Source organism: Anguilla rostrata, chromosome 8 (assembly GCF_018555375.3).
Source record: "Anguilla rostrata isolate EN2019 chromosome 8, ASM1855537v3, whole genome shotgun sequence".
In the NCBI taxonomy this organism is placed as follows: Eukaryota; Metazoa; Chordata; class Actinopteri; order Anguilliformes; family Anguillidae; genus Anguilla; species Anguilla rostrata.
Window position 1 is genome coordinate 40,146,589 of NC_057940.1, and position 14,895 is coordinate 40,161,483.

The following is a 14,895-nucleotide window of genomic DNA, read 5'->3' on the forward strand; positions in this document are numbered from 1 at the left end:
GGCCATCCCTCACAGACAGAGCTAACCAGCTCCTAATTGAACACCCACAGGACCGCGGGTGAAGCGGTTCTCCGCTGCCAGGTCGGTTTGCTGTGCGCTTTGGTCAATACCGCGTGTGAAAGATCACCGCTTGTTTGCGTTCTGCCGGAACGGAGAAACGAGTTCCCCGCCCCCCCCGGATCGACGAGTCCCCCCACCCCCCACGCTCGTTCGCGGGACACTCGATACGTTTCGTTCGGGCGCGGCGTCTGAATTCAGCGTCCGCTTCGATGGTCGCAGAGCGGGAGAGTCATCCAGGCTGTTTATCCCCGCTCTGTTTGAGCTGCGCATTGTCTGCGCCACAATCCAAAGAACAACAGGCTCCAGGGGTACGGGGATAATGCGGGTTTATTGCTGCCTCTAATTGTAAACTGAGTTGAATGCAAACATGAAAGGGCCCCAAAAGAAAAAAAAAAAAAAAAAAAATGTTCTCGACATTATAAATGACTACAATCTGTTGATCAGTTCAGCACGTCCTGGGCTTGCTTTTGTGGGGGCTGCGCAAGTTCTTTGAACAATACGCCAAATAAATACATTTTGAATGACCAACTGTTCATGCATTGCTGTTTATTAAAATGACCATCTACCACTTGATGTTCTGTATTCTATCACATGCATAATGTACACACTGCACTTTCACCTTTAACACGCTTATACCGGGTATAAGCTGCAGCATTCTAGCTGCTATGGAGGATGCTAAGCCGTGAACAAAATCACCCTGCTTTGCTTTGGAACTTTCCCACAGCTAGACTATATATGTTTTCATCCTACACAGGTTCAGACATAAAGACGAAGCTACAAATAAAGGTTAGATTTTTTTATTCTACTAGGTCAAACAAACATGAGTTTTAACGGCTGCGGGACACCGTCTGAGATATTTCTTTTAATAACTTTTACGAGGACCGGTCTCGTGTGGTCCACCGTGGACTTTGCTCTGCACAGTGATAATGCCACCAAATTGGCTGTTAAGAAAATGAAAAGCCAATACAACGCCATACAAAACAATCATCTATGGTGCTTACGACAGTCATAGCAAAATATCAATTAAATAACAATAAGAATAATACCGACACTACTACAATGACAACAACAGCAGCGGGGAAGGACTGTACGCTAACTCCGTCAGATGCTAAAGGAAACGCTCAATGCAGTTCAAAGGGCCCCGAAGCCAATATGGTCTCGCCTACAGACGCGCTTTGTCCTTCCCTTATTGACTCATCAGTTTAATTAAAGCATTTCAGTGCCGCCCTTTCTTTCTACATAATATTACCATTCGAGCTGCTTAACTGAACAGAAAAGACAAAGAAACGAGCAAACAAAAAAAAAAAAAACAGCGCCGTTGTTTTTACACCTGTTGGCCAAGGACAAAGGGGGTTGCAAGCTAGGCAGCACGGGATCCAACCAATCAGCGCAGACCACTTCATTAATGCGCGGACGCAATTTCGGCGGATCGCTCTTATTAACCTGGTGCGTGACAATGGAAGGGGGGGTTCTGACTGACTGCCTGTCACAGACCGGGCGGTTTTTTTACAGGAGAGATGAACGTCCTCAGCGGTGGCGCTATGGAAACAGCAGCTCCCAGCAGGTGCGGGGGTGGAGGTGGGGGGGTATGGGGGCGGGGGGGTTGGGGGGTGTAGCGGGAGTCTCGGTAGCGCGCTGCACGCCAGGTTCGCCGGTAATCCGTCTCCCTGATTTACGCCCGTTTTCTCTCGCCGCGGTTGCCGTGGGAGGACAGCGGCGGGAAAAGCGATGGCGACCCGCCCCGGCTAAGGGAGCAGGGCTGACTGATGGGCCTAAGGAACGCTCCGAACAGCAGGCTGCTCCCCGCACTCGAACCCGGGTCAAACACGCGGGCGAAACGCTTCAAGCTCAGAGACGCACGCATTTCTCACGTCCACACAAAGCTTACCAAACCAAAAGTAGTGAAAGCAGACTCTCTTATCGCAGAAATGAAAGGAATGCAAACTTGCATCCGAAGGGCTGAGGCACTTGAGTTTCATTAAGGTGGTTCACGTGCACTCTCTTATAAGCTCTTGAACCCGGACTTGGAAGCCTGCCGCAGATCTTAGGTGTTTCTTCTGCGGAAGCTTACGAGGCATCTCAAGGTCTGTGTGTTTGGTGTTTCTTTTTACACACCCAGAATGTGAAGGTTTGCTACTTCATGGTTGTTTTTATACCCAGACTGCACTTATCTCTGTAGAAAACACGAGGCTCATGGGTCAGTATGTCCTCTGGCCTGCCCTTGTACACAGTAAGGCAGAAATGATCAGGTATTGGGGCAAAATTTGAATGCCACTCTCAGCCATTCAAAACACACCATACTGGTAAATGGAGATTTGTTTCATAAAACAATGATGATGATTTTTCTTTTTTTTTTTGTATTAATTCTTACACAGACATGTTAATTTTGCTTAAAGAACAGCACGTAATCAGGATATCCATACGCAGCGTCTCTCTGAGGTCTCCTATTGACGCCCCAGTCACAAGTGCAGCAATTTTGCACCGCGCCAATTTGAAGAAACAGATCGGCAGTTGGATCTGAGCCCCGCGATTTCTGTTCAAAGGCTTACAGACAGGGAAAAAAAGCGTTCCAGCGCAGCTCATGCGATAAATTCAAAGCAACAGATGCTGCAATTCCCACAGAAAAAAGCTTCACTTCAGCAGGCAGGTTAGAAAGAGAGGTGCTCAGATCAAAAGGGAACGGCTTAGCCGCGTTTCATAAAAGATCCGCGCCTTTTTCTCTTTTTTGATGACGGCGACGAGCCTGACGGCTCGAGTGTTTCATTCGGCGAAGCCGTGTAATTCTGTGCTTAACTCCGAGAGATCGGAGCGAGCGCGTGCGAGATGAGACGCGCCCCTGGCGCGTCCTCCACCGCCCAGACGCGTGAGAACGCCGCGTTCGCCGCCAATCGACTCTCAAAGAAACGGTGCCTACTCAGAACCGTTCGGCACCTCCCTGGCACTGTAACAGTATTCTCTAACGCAAATGGACACTTAAGTGGAGTTTGCCCAGGCCCTTAATAAACTGTCTGGCAATTAAAGGCACATATTTTTAAAGCGAGGTATCGCTGTTTCTTTAATTGTCTCTGTCTCTCTCACGGGGGAGGTGATTAATGGGGAGCGGGGGCGGAGCCGTGATTTATATGCGCGAGCGTTTCGCCGGGCGTAATCAATCAAAGGGAGCGGCCCACGCCCGCCCGCCTCTCGCCTGCCGCCGCCAACGCCGCCGCCGCCGCGCGCTAACGGGAGCTCGTCCCTCAGACCGCCGCTGCTGAGGAGCCAGGAGCTGCCGGGAGCGGCGTCGCCGCGACGACGGCGGGCGGCTGCCCGGGCGAGCGGCGACACCGGTTAACCCCGCCGATCTGCGTGCGCTGTCGGGGTCTCCTTCGGCGGGCGGCAGGGGCACCGCTCGTCAGTTCGCCGTGCGCTGCGGTGGACCGGGCTCCGAGTCAACGATGGGAGATTCTGAGGATTCTGAAAAGGGGAAGCTGTGTGCATATGCGGCTACAGAACTATACATTTCTGTGGAGAATGTTCTAGACCAGGGAGTTTTCAAGGTTTTCTGATCAGGGACCCCCCAACTCAGGCTCAAAGGCATCCAAACATTAAGGGTTATATTTGAAATAATGTTTTATAAACATTGTGGTTCCAGAAGGGGGGGGGCGGGGGGGTTGCACTTGTGTTTCAGCAAAAATGCATTCCTTTTAGAATGCCAATGGCATCTACCTGCAAACTAATGATAAAAACGATACACTAAAAGCCAAGAACATGCAGTGGAAATGGCAAGCCATCGGAAAACAGGAGAGCCCGATAATGAACAGAGCTTCTATTTCTGGAACAAGCTCTGTCACGGTAGCAAATGAGTTGTGAGGTCAGCTGTTTGCTGCTATTGATCAGAGAAGGGCCCGGACGCGTAAAACAATTCCAGAAATTTCTCTCAGGGAAAGCCTCGGTGGGGTCGGAGCTAACGCTAACGCTTACGGGCTGAACGGCCCGGCCCAGACCGGCTGGTATCTGAAGTCACGGAGCCTGAGCGCGACGGGTCCGCTCCGTGGCGACCCTTCGACCTCCGTCGTCTCCAGCCGCCCCCCGTTAGCCGAACCCGCCATCGAGGCGGCGGCCGGAGCCGCCAGAGACCTCCGCCGACGGCGGCTGAGAAGACAGGATGATTAACCGTGTCGATCCAGATCAATTTCGCGAAGAACGCAGGTCGGTCCTCGGGACGCCTAATCGATAAATGCTGATTTTGCGTTCGTTTTTTTGGCGCGGTGCGTGACGCGGCCCCGTCCAGAAGATTTAAAACGATAACTCCAGGGCTCATCCTGAACGGAGGAGCCTGTCGAAGCGTTTCCATTAATGGAATACGGGGGGAGGGGACGCCGTGGTTCTGCGAGTAAGCGTGATGGAAGACAACTGATTTACATACGGATCGAGAAACAACAGATACTCTACCCCTCATTTAACTCTCACTTTCGGCTGCGCTCGCATTACAGAGCTTAACGACCCCATCTGGAGCAATCGATGTTTTCTGCACATATCTGTCCATCAATATATTGTGCACACAATGAATTGCAGTGCTATTTTTGATTCTGAAATGGTATTGATGCAACGGTAAAATGGCCTGAAATAGTACTCTCTAATGTGTGCACACAAACACACATACAGACAGACAGACAGACACACACACAAACACACATACATACATACAGACACACATACAGACAGACAGACACACACACAAACACACATACATACATACAGACACACATACAGACAGACAGACACACACACAAACACACATACATACATACAGACACACATACAGACAGACAGACACACACACAAACACACATACATACATACAGACACACATACAGACAGACAGACACACACACAAACATACATACATACAGACACACACCACACAAACATGCAGGAACGCACGCACACAAACACACACACACGCACACAGACACAGACACACATACAGACAGACAGACAGACACACAAACACACATACATACAGACACACACCACACAAACATGCAGGAACACACGCGCACACACACACACACGCACACACACACACACACACACACACACACACACACACAGTGAATGTGACACCCCGGCGCAGCAGATAAGAAATTCATTGCGGCCTGTGTAATCTTGCTCCTATCGGGGCCAGGGGAGAGGCAGTGTGGCAGCACATCAGACAGGGGTCACGAGGCTCAGCGCTTCCACAGCATCCATCCACACACCTCCACACTGACTCTCACACACCACAGCCCCGCACGACGGCAGGGGAGAGGAGGGGGGGGGGCTGATTTTCTCAGAAGGACTCCAGAATAAAGCCGAATGAAGAGGAAACCGGAGAGAGCCGAGAGCCATTTCCCATCCCCCCTCCCGCGATCGCAGCGTTTCTCTCTGAGCCGCAGGCGGGGGCCCTCGCTGCGTTCGCGAGCGCTCCGCACCTACGGAGGGGGGGCGCTCTCGGCTGATGAGACGCGTGGGAGCGCTCTCCCTCCGCTCTCTTTCAAACGCGCCGGCCTGTCTGCGCTCGGTGGGCTCGCGACAGAGCCTCCCCTCGATCGTCCAGCCGACCAACCCCCCCGCCGCGCCGTTTCATCGCTCCTCGCGCCGGAGACGACTGACCTGCCGACACCATCCGCTTCATCAGCTGGGTTTCTGCAACTCCACACCGGTACTGAAACTGGGCATCATCGAATGGCATAAAAGAGCCCGTTCACTTCACTGTCTCTCTGGTCTTTCAACTAAGCATCATGGTAATGGTGATGCTACAAAAGCAGCCGTATGATTTCATACACAAAATATTTGTGTATGCATTTTAAAACGTTTGAGTTCTGTCACCCTGGACAAAACAAAGTGGATATATGATCTGTCGATGGTTTTAATTTGTGTTTTCTGCCATCGCACTACTTCCATCTCTAGTTTTGTACGGTGCAGCCATTATGAGTGATGGGTGTCCCTGGGTAGCCTGACAATCTACACATTCATGCCAAAACAACAGGAACGCTATACATTTAATACACCGGTCAGCTGTCATCCTGCCGTAATGACACACACGACGATCACGGCGAGCATCAGCGCGCATTTGAGTTTCGAAGGTCCGCTTGCTGCGTCTCTTCGCATGTTCCCCCACCGCGCAGACCCTCCTTTCCGAAGCGGCGAGCGGCGGTTCCTGTTCAGGTGGCGGGGGGCCTACGCGCGCCACCGGGGGGAACCTGGCGAAGGCAACGGGGCGGAGCCTCCCAGCGCCCGACCGTCACGCCAATCGAACAGCGAATCTCTCCCGAGAATCCCGCTCAGCAAACGAGCGGCGTCTCCCCTGGCCGCCCGGGCCGTGGAGCGGGTTATTAATGAGAGAGCGCGGCGACACGTCAGCGTAGAGAGACACACAGCGCTGCGGCAACCTGCACATCTCCACGGGGGGGCGGGGGAAGGACTGACGAGAGGGGGTGACAGGACGACGACGATGACGGTACAGCGAGGGAGAAGCGAGATCCATCACCGGAGCAAGACGGATGGGTTAAACCGCAGATATTATCACAGCTAATGATTCACTTCAAGTGGCGGGGCCCGCAGAGCCATCCGTCTCCCTCGCCGCGGGGTTTTGGGCGGGGCTGTCCGAGGCCCGACACGGCAGCGGAATGCTCATTAATACGCGTCTCCGTTCCCGTCGCGGGAAGTGACACGTCCCCCGGGGGCGTGGGGACCCACGGGGCGGAGATCCCCGGTCGTCACGGCGGCCGAGATAACGGCGCGGGCGGCGACTCGGCCGCGGGGGTGGCCCCGGGGAGGGGCTGTGGTGGGCGTGGCTCACCTGGTGGCGGGCAGCGTGGCCACGCGGGTGAAGAGCACAGAGGGCTCCACGTCCAGGCGCAGGCCCAGAGACACCTCCCGGTAGTAGCCCTCCGCGTGACCCGCCCCTCCAGAGTACCGGAAGTTCAGGATGGCCTCCAAAGTCTGAGAGAGAGAGAGAGAGAGAGAGAGAGAGAGAGAGAGAGAGAGAGAGAGAGAGAGAGAGAGAGAGAGAGAGAGAGAGAGAGAGATTTCTTACAACTGGAAACTTTTTTGACATAGGACACAGAAACCTTCTTTCGCTATTTTTTCCTTTAATCTTTTTTTTGGGGATGTTTCCTGTGAATAAAAGCAACCAGCAGCCAAAGAAAAATAAGTATCTACAGAAGATAAATATCTCAGGCAGTACATGGAGTTATTAAAAAAAGTGTGTGTTTATGAAGAGGCGTGCCTGTGTGTGCGCACAGTATCCATTCATGATTAACTATCCATTGTCAGACTGTACTGTATAAACCTCGCATAACAGTTTTCAGTATAATATTACTTTTTTCATCTACCTAGGGGCAATTACATTTTGAACCACAGGCGAGGAAGAACAGAAGACACATTACAACTTGCAGCAGGTATGGGTTACATGTGTTCAGTGCTCTGCATGCATGTGAGTGTGCGTGTGTGTGTGCGTGTGCGTGTGTGTGTGTGTGTGCGTGCGCCAGACGCTAGCTTGGAAAGGATTCAGGACATCAGGATTTTGTGTGGCGCGTCAGTGAGCCTTGGCGCGAGAGAGAGTGAGAGCGAGAGAGAGAAAGAGGGGAAGGGGGAGAGAGAGACAGAGAGAGAGAGAGAGAGAGAGGGGAAGGGGGAGGAGAGAGAGAGAGAGAGAGGGAAGGGGGAGAGAGAGAGAGACAGAGAAGAGAGGAGAGCGAGAGGGGAAGGAGGAGAGAGAGAGAGGGGGAAGGGGGAGAGAGAGAGAGAGAGAGAGAGGGGAAGGGGAGAAGAGAGAGAGAGAGAGAGACAGAGAGAGAGTGAGAGCGAGAGGGGAAGGGAGAGAGAGAGACAGAGAGAGAGTGAGAGTGAGAGGGGAAGGGGGCGAGAGAGAGGGAGAGAGAGAGACAGAGAGAGAGAGAGAGAGAGACAGAGAGAGAGAGCGAGAGGGGAAGGGGGGGAGAGCGAGAGGGGAAGGGGGAGAGAGAGAGAGAGAGAGAGAGAGAGAGGGGAAGGGGGAGAGAGAGAGAGTGAGAGAGAGAGTGAGAGCGAGAGAGAGAGCGAGAGAGAGAGCGAGAGGGGAAGGGGGCGAGAGCGAAACATCCATTTTAAAAGCGTAAGCACGGCGTGTCACCCCTGGGGGAGTATTAATGAGCGGAGGGGGAGCGAGCCGCCCGCGTTGGGCCCGCACACACGAGCGCGATGCCACACCGGCGATAACTCCCCGCGCCGCCGTCCGATCAGATTACAGATCCGCGGCGGCAGCGCGGTCTGAATGGAGACGATGTGTGCGCACCGCGCTGGAGCATTCTGTCTGGTACACGACGATGCTATTCAGGGGCTTCTCAATATTACACTGAGGCCCCAGCATATGCGCGAGTTAATCTCATAATTATAGTCGCTAATCCTTGTTCTCTCTTCTGTTTACTTTCTGGGGGCCTCTCCCCCCCTCCCCCTCCCCCCCTCCCCTCCCCCCCTCCCTGAATTTGCAGACCGCTCCAGTCGCCTCGTCCCTCTGCTGGTTCAGACCCACGCCATGACACCTGGAGGCCTAGAAGCACCGACACAGGCCTCTGATTTGGATGCAACTACAATCTCCTCTACTTGGACAGCCTATTTCATCAGCCAATTTAACTACCTCTGACTGCCCAACCCATGCTATTGTTTCCTCTGCTAGATCCCTCATTACATTTCTGTTACCATACATTCTTATCCTAACTCTCACACCAGGCCGGCCAGCTGGGTCCTCCCAAGATTTCTTCCCATCAGGGATTTTTCTCACGACCGTTTGGATTGTTTTTCTTCCCAATGGGGAGTCTTTTTTGTTGTTTTTACAGCAATTGCTTGCTTTTTGGGGGTCCAGGCCTGGCGTTTTGCATTTTCACGGTTAAGGGCATCTTTGCGGCAACGTCTGTAAAAAGTGCAATACAAATAAAACTGAACTGAACTGAACAGAAACGAATTCGCAGAGCATCTGAAATCCTGCAAAGTTTATTTGCTTTTTTGTCAAGGCGAACAAACGGTACGCACTTCCCCCGAGCGGCGCAATCAAACCCCAACAAGCCTTTCGCCTTTCGCGCGGGAATAGCGGACGTTTCGTCTGCGGAAAACCTTATTTAGGGTAAGACCGCTCTGACGCAGACGCAGCGCCCCCCCCCCGCGGCCCGCGGCTATCAGCTATCGGTTATCAATGCACATAACCGGCACCGAGACCTGCAAAGGGAACGAGCAGCCAGCCCACGAGCTGGAGCCCCCAGGACTCATCACCATCCCTCAGCTCAGCGCCGCTCCTCCCGACGATCGCTCACTCTCCCGTCCCCTCACCTCATCTACTCCTCTGCAAATGGCCTCCGGGGGAAAGGCGTGTGGATACACGCCCTCACAACCCGATAACCGGCCCGTGTCAGCGTCCATTAAAAAGCAGCAGCCTTCTGAGGGATAAGGCCTTCTGAAGGGGTGACATAATGACACGAAAAATGGTGCCCGTTTACGTACAGAGAAACGCGTTCGATGCCAATGTCATGTCAGACACATTGACTGATGCATTTACTGGGTAGCGACTGCAGACCAGGTCCGCTCGTGGGCTAACTGACGTTCAAAGTTTCTTCATTAATGGAGACACATACAATCCTTCTTTTTGATATTTCAACTTTGTAAAGTTTTCATTTTTGAGAGCACAAGGCAGGTTTTTTTTTTGTTTATTTTGAAGATGTCTACTACAGGCCAATGACCTACGCCCTGCGGTGCACGCGTACATTAGTTACGGTACGCGCGCTCAATTTCATCACCGTAAATCGCAGTAAATTGGGAGCCAGCTACAGCGATGATGGGGATCTGAGAGCCAGCAGGAGGTGAGTTACTGAGGGGCGGTGTGTTTGAAATGAGATTTTAAAAGGTCCCCTTGCAAATCACGCTCGCTGACATCCTGGCGAGTCACCGGGGCGCCCTCAATTGCAAATGAAATTTTTTACCGCCCCTCCCCCTCCCCGGCGGAGCGTCCGAGAACGAGGCTGACCGGCGCGGCCTCCATTAGCGGGGAGTCGGCGCGGTGGCTGGACCAAGGTCAGCAGCTCGCGCGCGAGAACTCGCCGGACGCGAAGGCGGGGGAGCCTGCCTCGGACTCCAACCCCCCCCCCCCCGCCGCCGGGGTTCGTTTGCACTGCATTCTGGGAAGCTCGGACCTGTGAGCGCGGCACAAGCGCTGGGAATATGGGGGGATAGGAACCGCCGGCGCGCTCTTCCGGGCGCCGCGACCGAGCGACCCCGCGTCGAAGCGTCCGGCGGGAGCGGGGAGGGACGGCTAGAGCAGGGGTGCTCAATACGTCGATCGCGATCTACCAGTCGATCGCAAAGGCAGTATTGGTAGATCGCATGAGTACCATGGTGGTTGAACGTGACACTTCCCAGTTGTCTTTAGGCAACAACAAAACAAATGTGCATAATTTTTTTATTCTTCAGTCATTTCAATGTACTTTAAAACGTATTTTTCTAAGCCTAAATTTCCCACTATAAAAATTCACCCGAACCGTCTTGACGTGGTAATGAGAACTGTCAGTTAGCTATGATTGACAGACCGTGCCCCGTTACCATAGCTACCCCCATGCTACGCTCTCTTTGGGAGACTGAATTTTCACAAGCTAGCTAGCTTAGTAGTATATCAAGTATCGATAGATAGCTAAGGTAAGGACGTTGACTTATATCCAATTATAATTTTTGCTATCTAGCTAGCCAAGTTAAGATAAAAGCACAACTATAACGTCCTCATAAAAGCAAACTAGCAAGCTAACGTTATCGATAACATTGCCTTATGAAAGCAAACTCCTAGCTAGCTAACGTTAGCTAGCTAGCTAAATGAATATCTGATATTCTGATAACCAGAAATAATCTAAAGGCACTCTAATTTAAGTGAACCTAACGTTAGTCAAATATTTGCATTGTCTGAACAGCAGGACGGTGTGTCCTGTCAGATTTCTTTACGGAGCGTGGAAATGGGAGTGGTTACTGTATTCGTGATGCAGCAAAATGACAACTTTCTCAACCGGTTGAAAATAGGACGATGAATTTAAAACGCATATTTCTCCAAAAATACAGAACGGACATATTTAATACTTTGCTCATTGTGTTTCTTCAATGCCTCTTGTGCAAATAGCACATAAAACCGAGAAAGTGTGAAAATCACCATGGTACTCCTTTAAAAATAATAGACGTCAGCCTATCATCCATCCCGTCACTTGATTGATATAGGGCAGCCAGTTAGATGACATCTGAATTTTTCTGACACTTAGGTCAGTGCGCATGCGCAAACAACGGCGCCAAGTGCAGCAAAACTAACAAGCTAGTCAGTCCAAGTACCGTTCCACCATGACTGATGAACATTTGGAAGTGTGCTTGAGGCTGGCTGTCAGCAGCTACTGTCCGGACTATGTATCCCTGGCTGATTAATTCAGTGCAAGTCATCAGACTAAACTCAAATAATGACAAAAAAATGTACATAGTTAATTATGTTGTGTTGTGCAATATTGGCTCATGCGGTTATGCAAGGTACATCAACATACATTGTACATATAAAGAATCCTCAATATATTTGTAAATAAATATATGTTTTGCATTTTTGTAGTGGGTAGATCATTTTGACTTGGTCATTTTATAAGTAGCTCGCATGCTGAAAAAGTGTGAGCACCCCTGGGCTAGAGGATCCCGGAGCGGAAGGGAACGATGGGGAAGCTCGGCCGCTGACCCGGGAGGAAGCGGGCGGCTGGCGTTCCGTACCTCGCGGCGGACATCGTTTCCACAAATGCGCCACGCTGCTGATGGAGGCACTCGGCGCAGCGTGATCTGGAGTAGATTGGCCCTCCTCCGCGTGATGTCACTCCTCTCGTCTTTCCCACTGAGCTCTTAAGTGGAACGGAGTTGTCGGTGGCTCAAATGTGACTTCACCGAAATGATATGAGGACATTTTGGCCGACCGCCTGCCCCATAGGCAAACTAGATATCTATTAGATATTTATTATGCTATCTTTACCTTGCCCACAATCCAATCTCAGAATTTGAACACAAATGGGTACGCTGTAAACAGGACACAGATGGCCCGGTGCCGTCTTGTGTCACTTTCTTCTGCTCGTCTAAGGTTTGCTCATTGCCAGACCATTGGGCCAACCAGAATGCTCCAGCACTGGCTGCTGGCAACGGTCCCACGAAAGTCATCCAGGTTGGCTCTCAGCATGCTTTGATCTTTGAAAAACCAACGTGACTGGCTGACAGGCTATTCTAGACTCAAGCCAAGACCAATGCTGCAGCCTTCACAGTCACGTGTTTGAGTCAATGTGAGTCAATGCTGGCAGTTGACATAGGGCCAATCTGAACCCACTATTTGTCAGCATTAGGCCACAGAGCAAAGAACATTTGTAGGGGGAAATGCATTGAGACTGTCAGAATGCCAATACTAACTGACTGGCGATACACTCTGGGTACTAATAGGACTGTGAATAGACCAATATCAGCCATATCAGCCATACCACATCCACCAAAATCCTACATTAGCCTAACCAGGTCACAGTTACAGGGCGTGGCAGACAAACACTTGGCCGGGAGATGGCAGTAGGCCAACTTTACCTATCAGTGCTGGGGTGAGGCCGATTGTGATCTCTGGTGCTAGCTATGGACTGCATTTATATATAGACTGCATTTATATAGCGCTTTTATCCAAAGCGCTTTACAATTGATGCCTCTCATTCGCCAGAGCAGTTAGGGGTTAGGGGTTAGGGGTTAGCTAGCCAGCTCAGACCTGAACACAATCCTCTGATGTCCGTGTGTGACATCAGACTGTGTGTGAAAACATATTTACGTGTTTACCCGCCAAGGACACCGCGCTCCTTTTCCCAGCATGCAAAGCATTACCTGCACTTCGCAGCGCTAACAGGGAACCCCGTCCCGGCCGATCAATGCGGCCAATAACAGCGCGCCCTAACCGGCCCCGGCGGTGCGCCGGAGGACTAGCGGCCACTGCAGGGAGCCATCTTGCCCTGATCTGACCGAAAGGCTTCGGCTGGGCACACTTCAGCCGCGATGCCGCGCCCCTCTGCTTTCGACGCGCCGCGGCGAGGGCGGGACGCCGCCCGTACCGAGTGAGAGACCGCTCTGAGGCGCCGTCGCCTGAAACCGCCGCGGGAGCCCAGGGAGATCTCACGACTTCCTGCGCGAGCCGTCTCGACTAAAAATATATATCGTTCCAGCGGGTCCGCTACGACCCGCGGCAGAGCTCTCCCTTCAGTCCGGTCGGCCGCGGCCTGCCCTTCCCTCCACGAGGCTCGGCTCGCTCGGCGCGCCGCGTTTATCGAACCCCGCGGGTTTACGGCAAATTAACACCGCCGTCGTCCCCCGGGAGTCGGCGGCTGACCGCGCGAGCGAACCGCCGGAGGCTAACGCTAATTAGCTAGCCGGCGAACGGAGACGGCCGGGCGACGGCAGTTAATTAATCGCGGGTGCGACCGTCCGCCGGGCCTTTTCCCGGATACTGCCCACCGCCGCCGCCGCCGCCGCCGTTAAAGCTCTCGCCGTGACGGGGGCACGGCGGCGATCGCGCTCGCCTGCTGGAGCGGGAGACGGAGAGAAGCTCATTCAGATGTATAATTACGTGTTTTGCGGGCGTTTATTCAGTTAGCGCTGAGTGATACGGCAAGTCCTTCAGCGGGGCGAGCTGCAGCTACAGACGCTAACAGAGAGCGCTAACAGGGAGCGCTAACAGGGAGCGCTAACAGGGAGCGCTAACAGGGAGCGCTAGCAGGGAGCGCTAGCAGGGAGCGCTAGCAGGGAGCGCTAACAGGGAGCGCTAGCAGGGAGCGCTAGCAGGGAGCGCTAACAGGGAGACGCGTCAGCAGGCCCAGGACTGGAGAATATGTGCCCAAGAGGTCACATCGTTCATTTACCAGATGTGCTTTATTTCTCTATGACTTACAGCATTTGGATTTGAAAGAACTAAAGTGCAAGACGAACAATTGGTCAATTAACCGATTGTTCAGTTAACCAGATCTTTATTCTAACGTAAGCCCTGATAAGGCTAAAATGGTTTTGTCCTTGGCCTACGTTTCAGAATTCTATTAAGCTTGTGATCACATCGCTTGGTCAAGGCTTTTACGATTACGTGTTTCAGGATCGACACCACTGTCACTCATGGATTTGTATGGGTGTGGCCTATGACTGCAGAGAAACACACACATTCCACACATTTCCATTTGGATCTTCCTAGTTCAAAGCTGTTTTTTTCATATGGGACTCTGTAAACACCTCACTGAAGTGGCTTTAAAATCTGTTGTCACTGACACAACAGCTGATGCCGATGAAACAGACACTAGCCTTGAAATATTTTATGCTAAAATGACTAATTTTAAACCTTAAATGAAACCTGGACAGATGTTTGACAAAACACAGGACTGAAAGTTGTCGATTTTAACGACAGGAGCGTAGGATTAATAATGAAAATCAGGGAGGATTCGTGAACTTTATTTTCTGTTCGGGTCAAAGGGGGAAAAAACAGCATTTGTTTTGTATTTTGAAAAAGACTGAGCTCTGTAGCGGTAATCAGACTGGGTCCCTCTCGGGTACAGGGGCGCAGTGCCTGCATGCCGCGCGTGAGGAGACGACCGCTGCAGCGTTGCGGCCGGCGACCCCGTACCCCGGAGCGAAGCGCATTAACGGGCTGCCGCGAATGTGGCGGAATTGGAAAGCTGCAGCATTTGCTGAAACCAAGACTTCAGGTGGATGGGGGTGTGCGGGGGTGGAAGGTGGTGGTGTATTCATGCGGGGGGGGGGAGGAAAATGGAGACAGCGGGGGGG

The 14,895-nt window shown here is 52.2% G+C and overlaps 1 protein-coding gene across 1 annotated transcript in view; it reads right to left on the reverse strand.

Moving 5' to 3' along the window:
* trappc9 (trafficking protein particle complex subunit 9) overlaps nucleotides 1-14,895 on the reverse strand; it is a 307,504-nt gene that overhangs the window by 120,438 nt on the left and 172,171 nt on the right. The window contains exon 21 of the mRNA XM_064345606.1: nucleotides 6,884-7,026. Within this exon, the coding sequence (XP_064201676.1) occupies nucleotides 6,884-7,026 (143 nt within the window). The remainder of the gene's footprint in view (nucleotides 1-6,883; nucleotides 7,027-14,895) is intronic.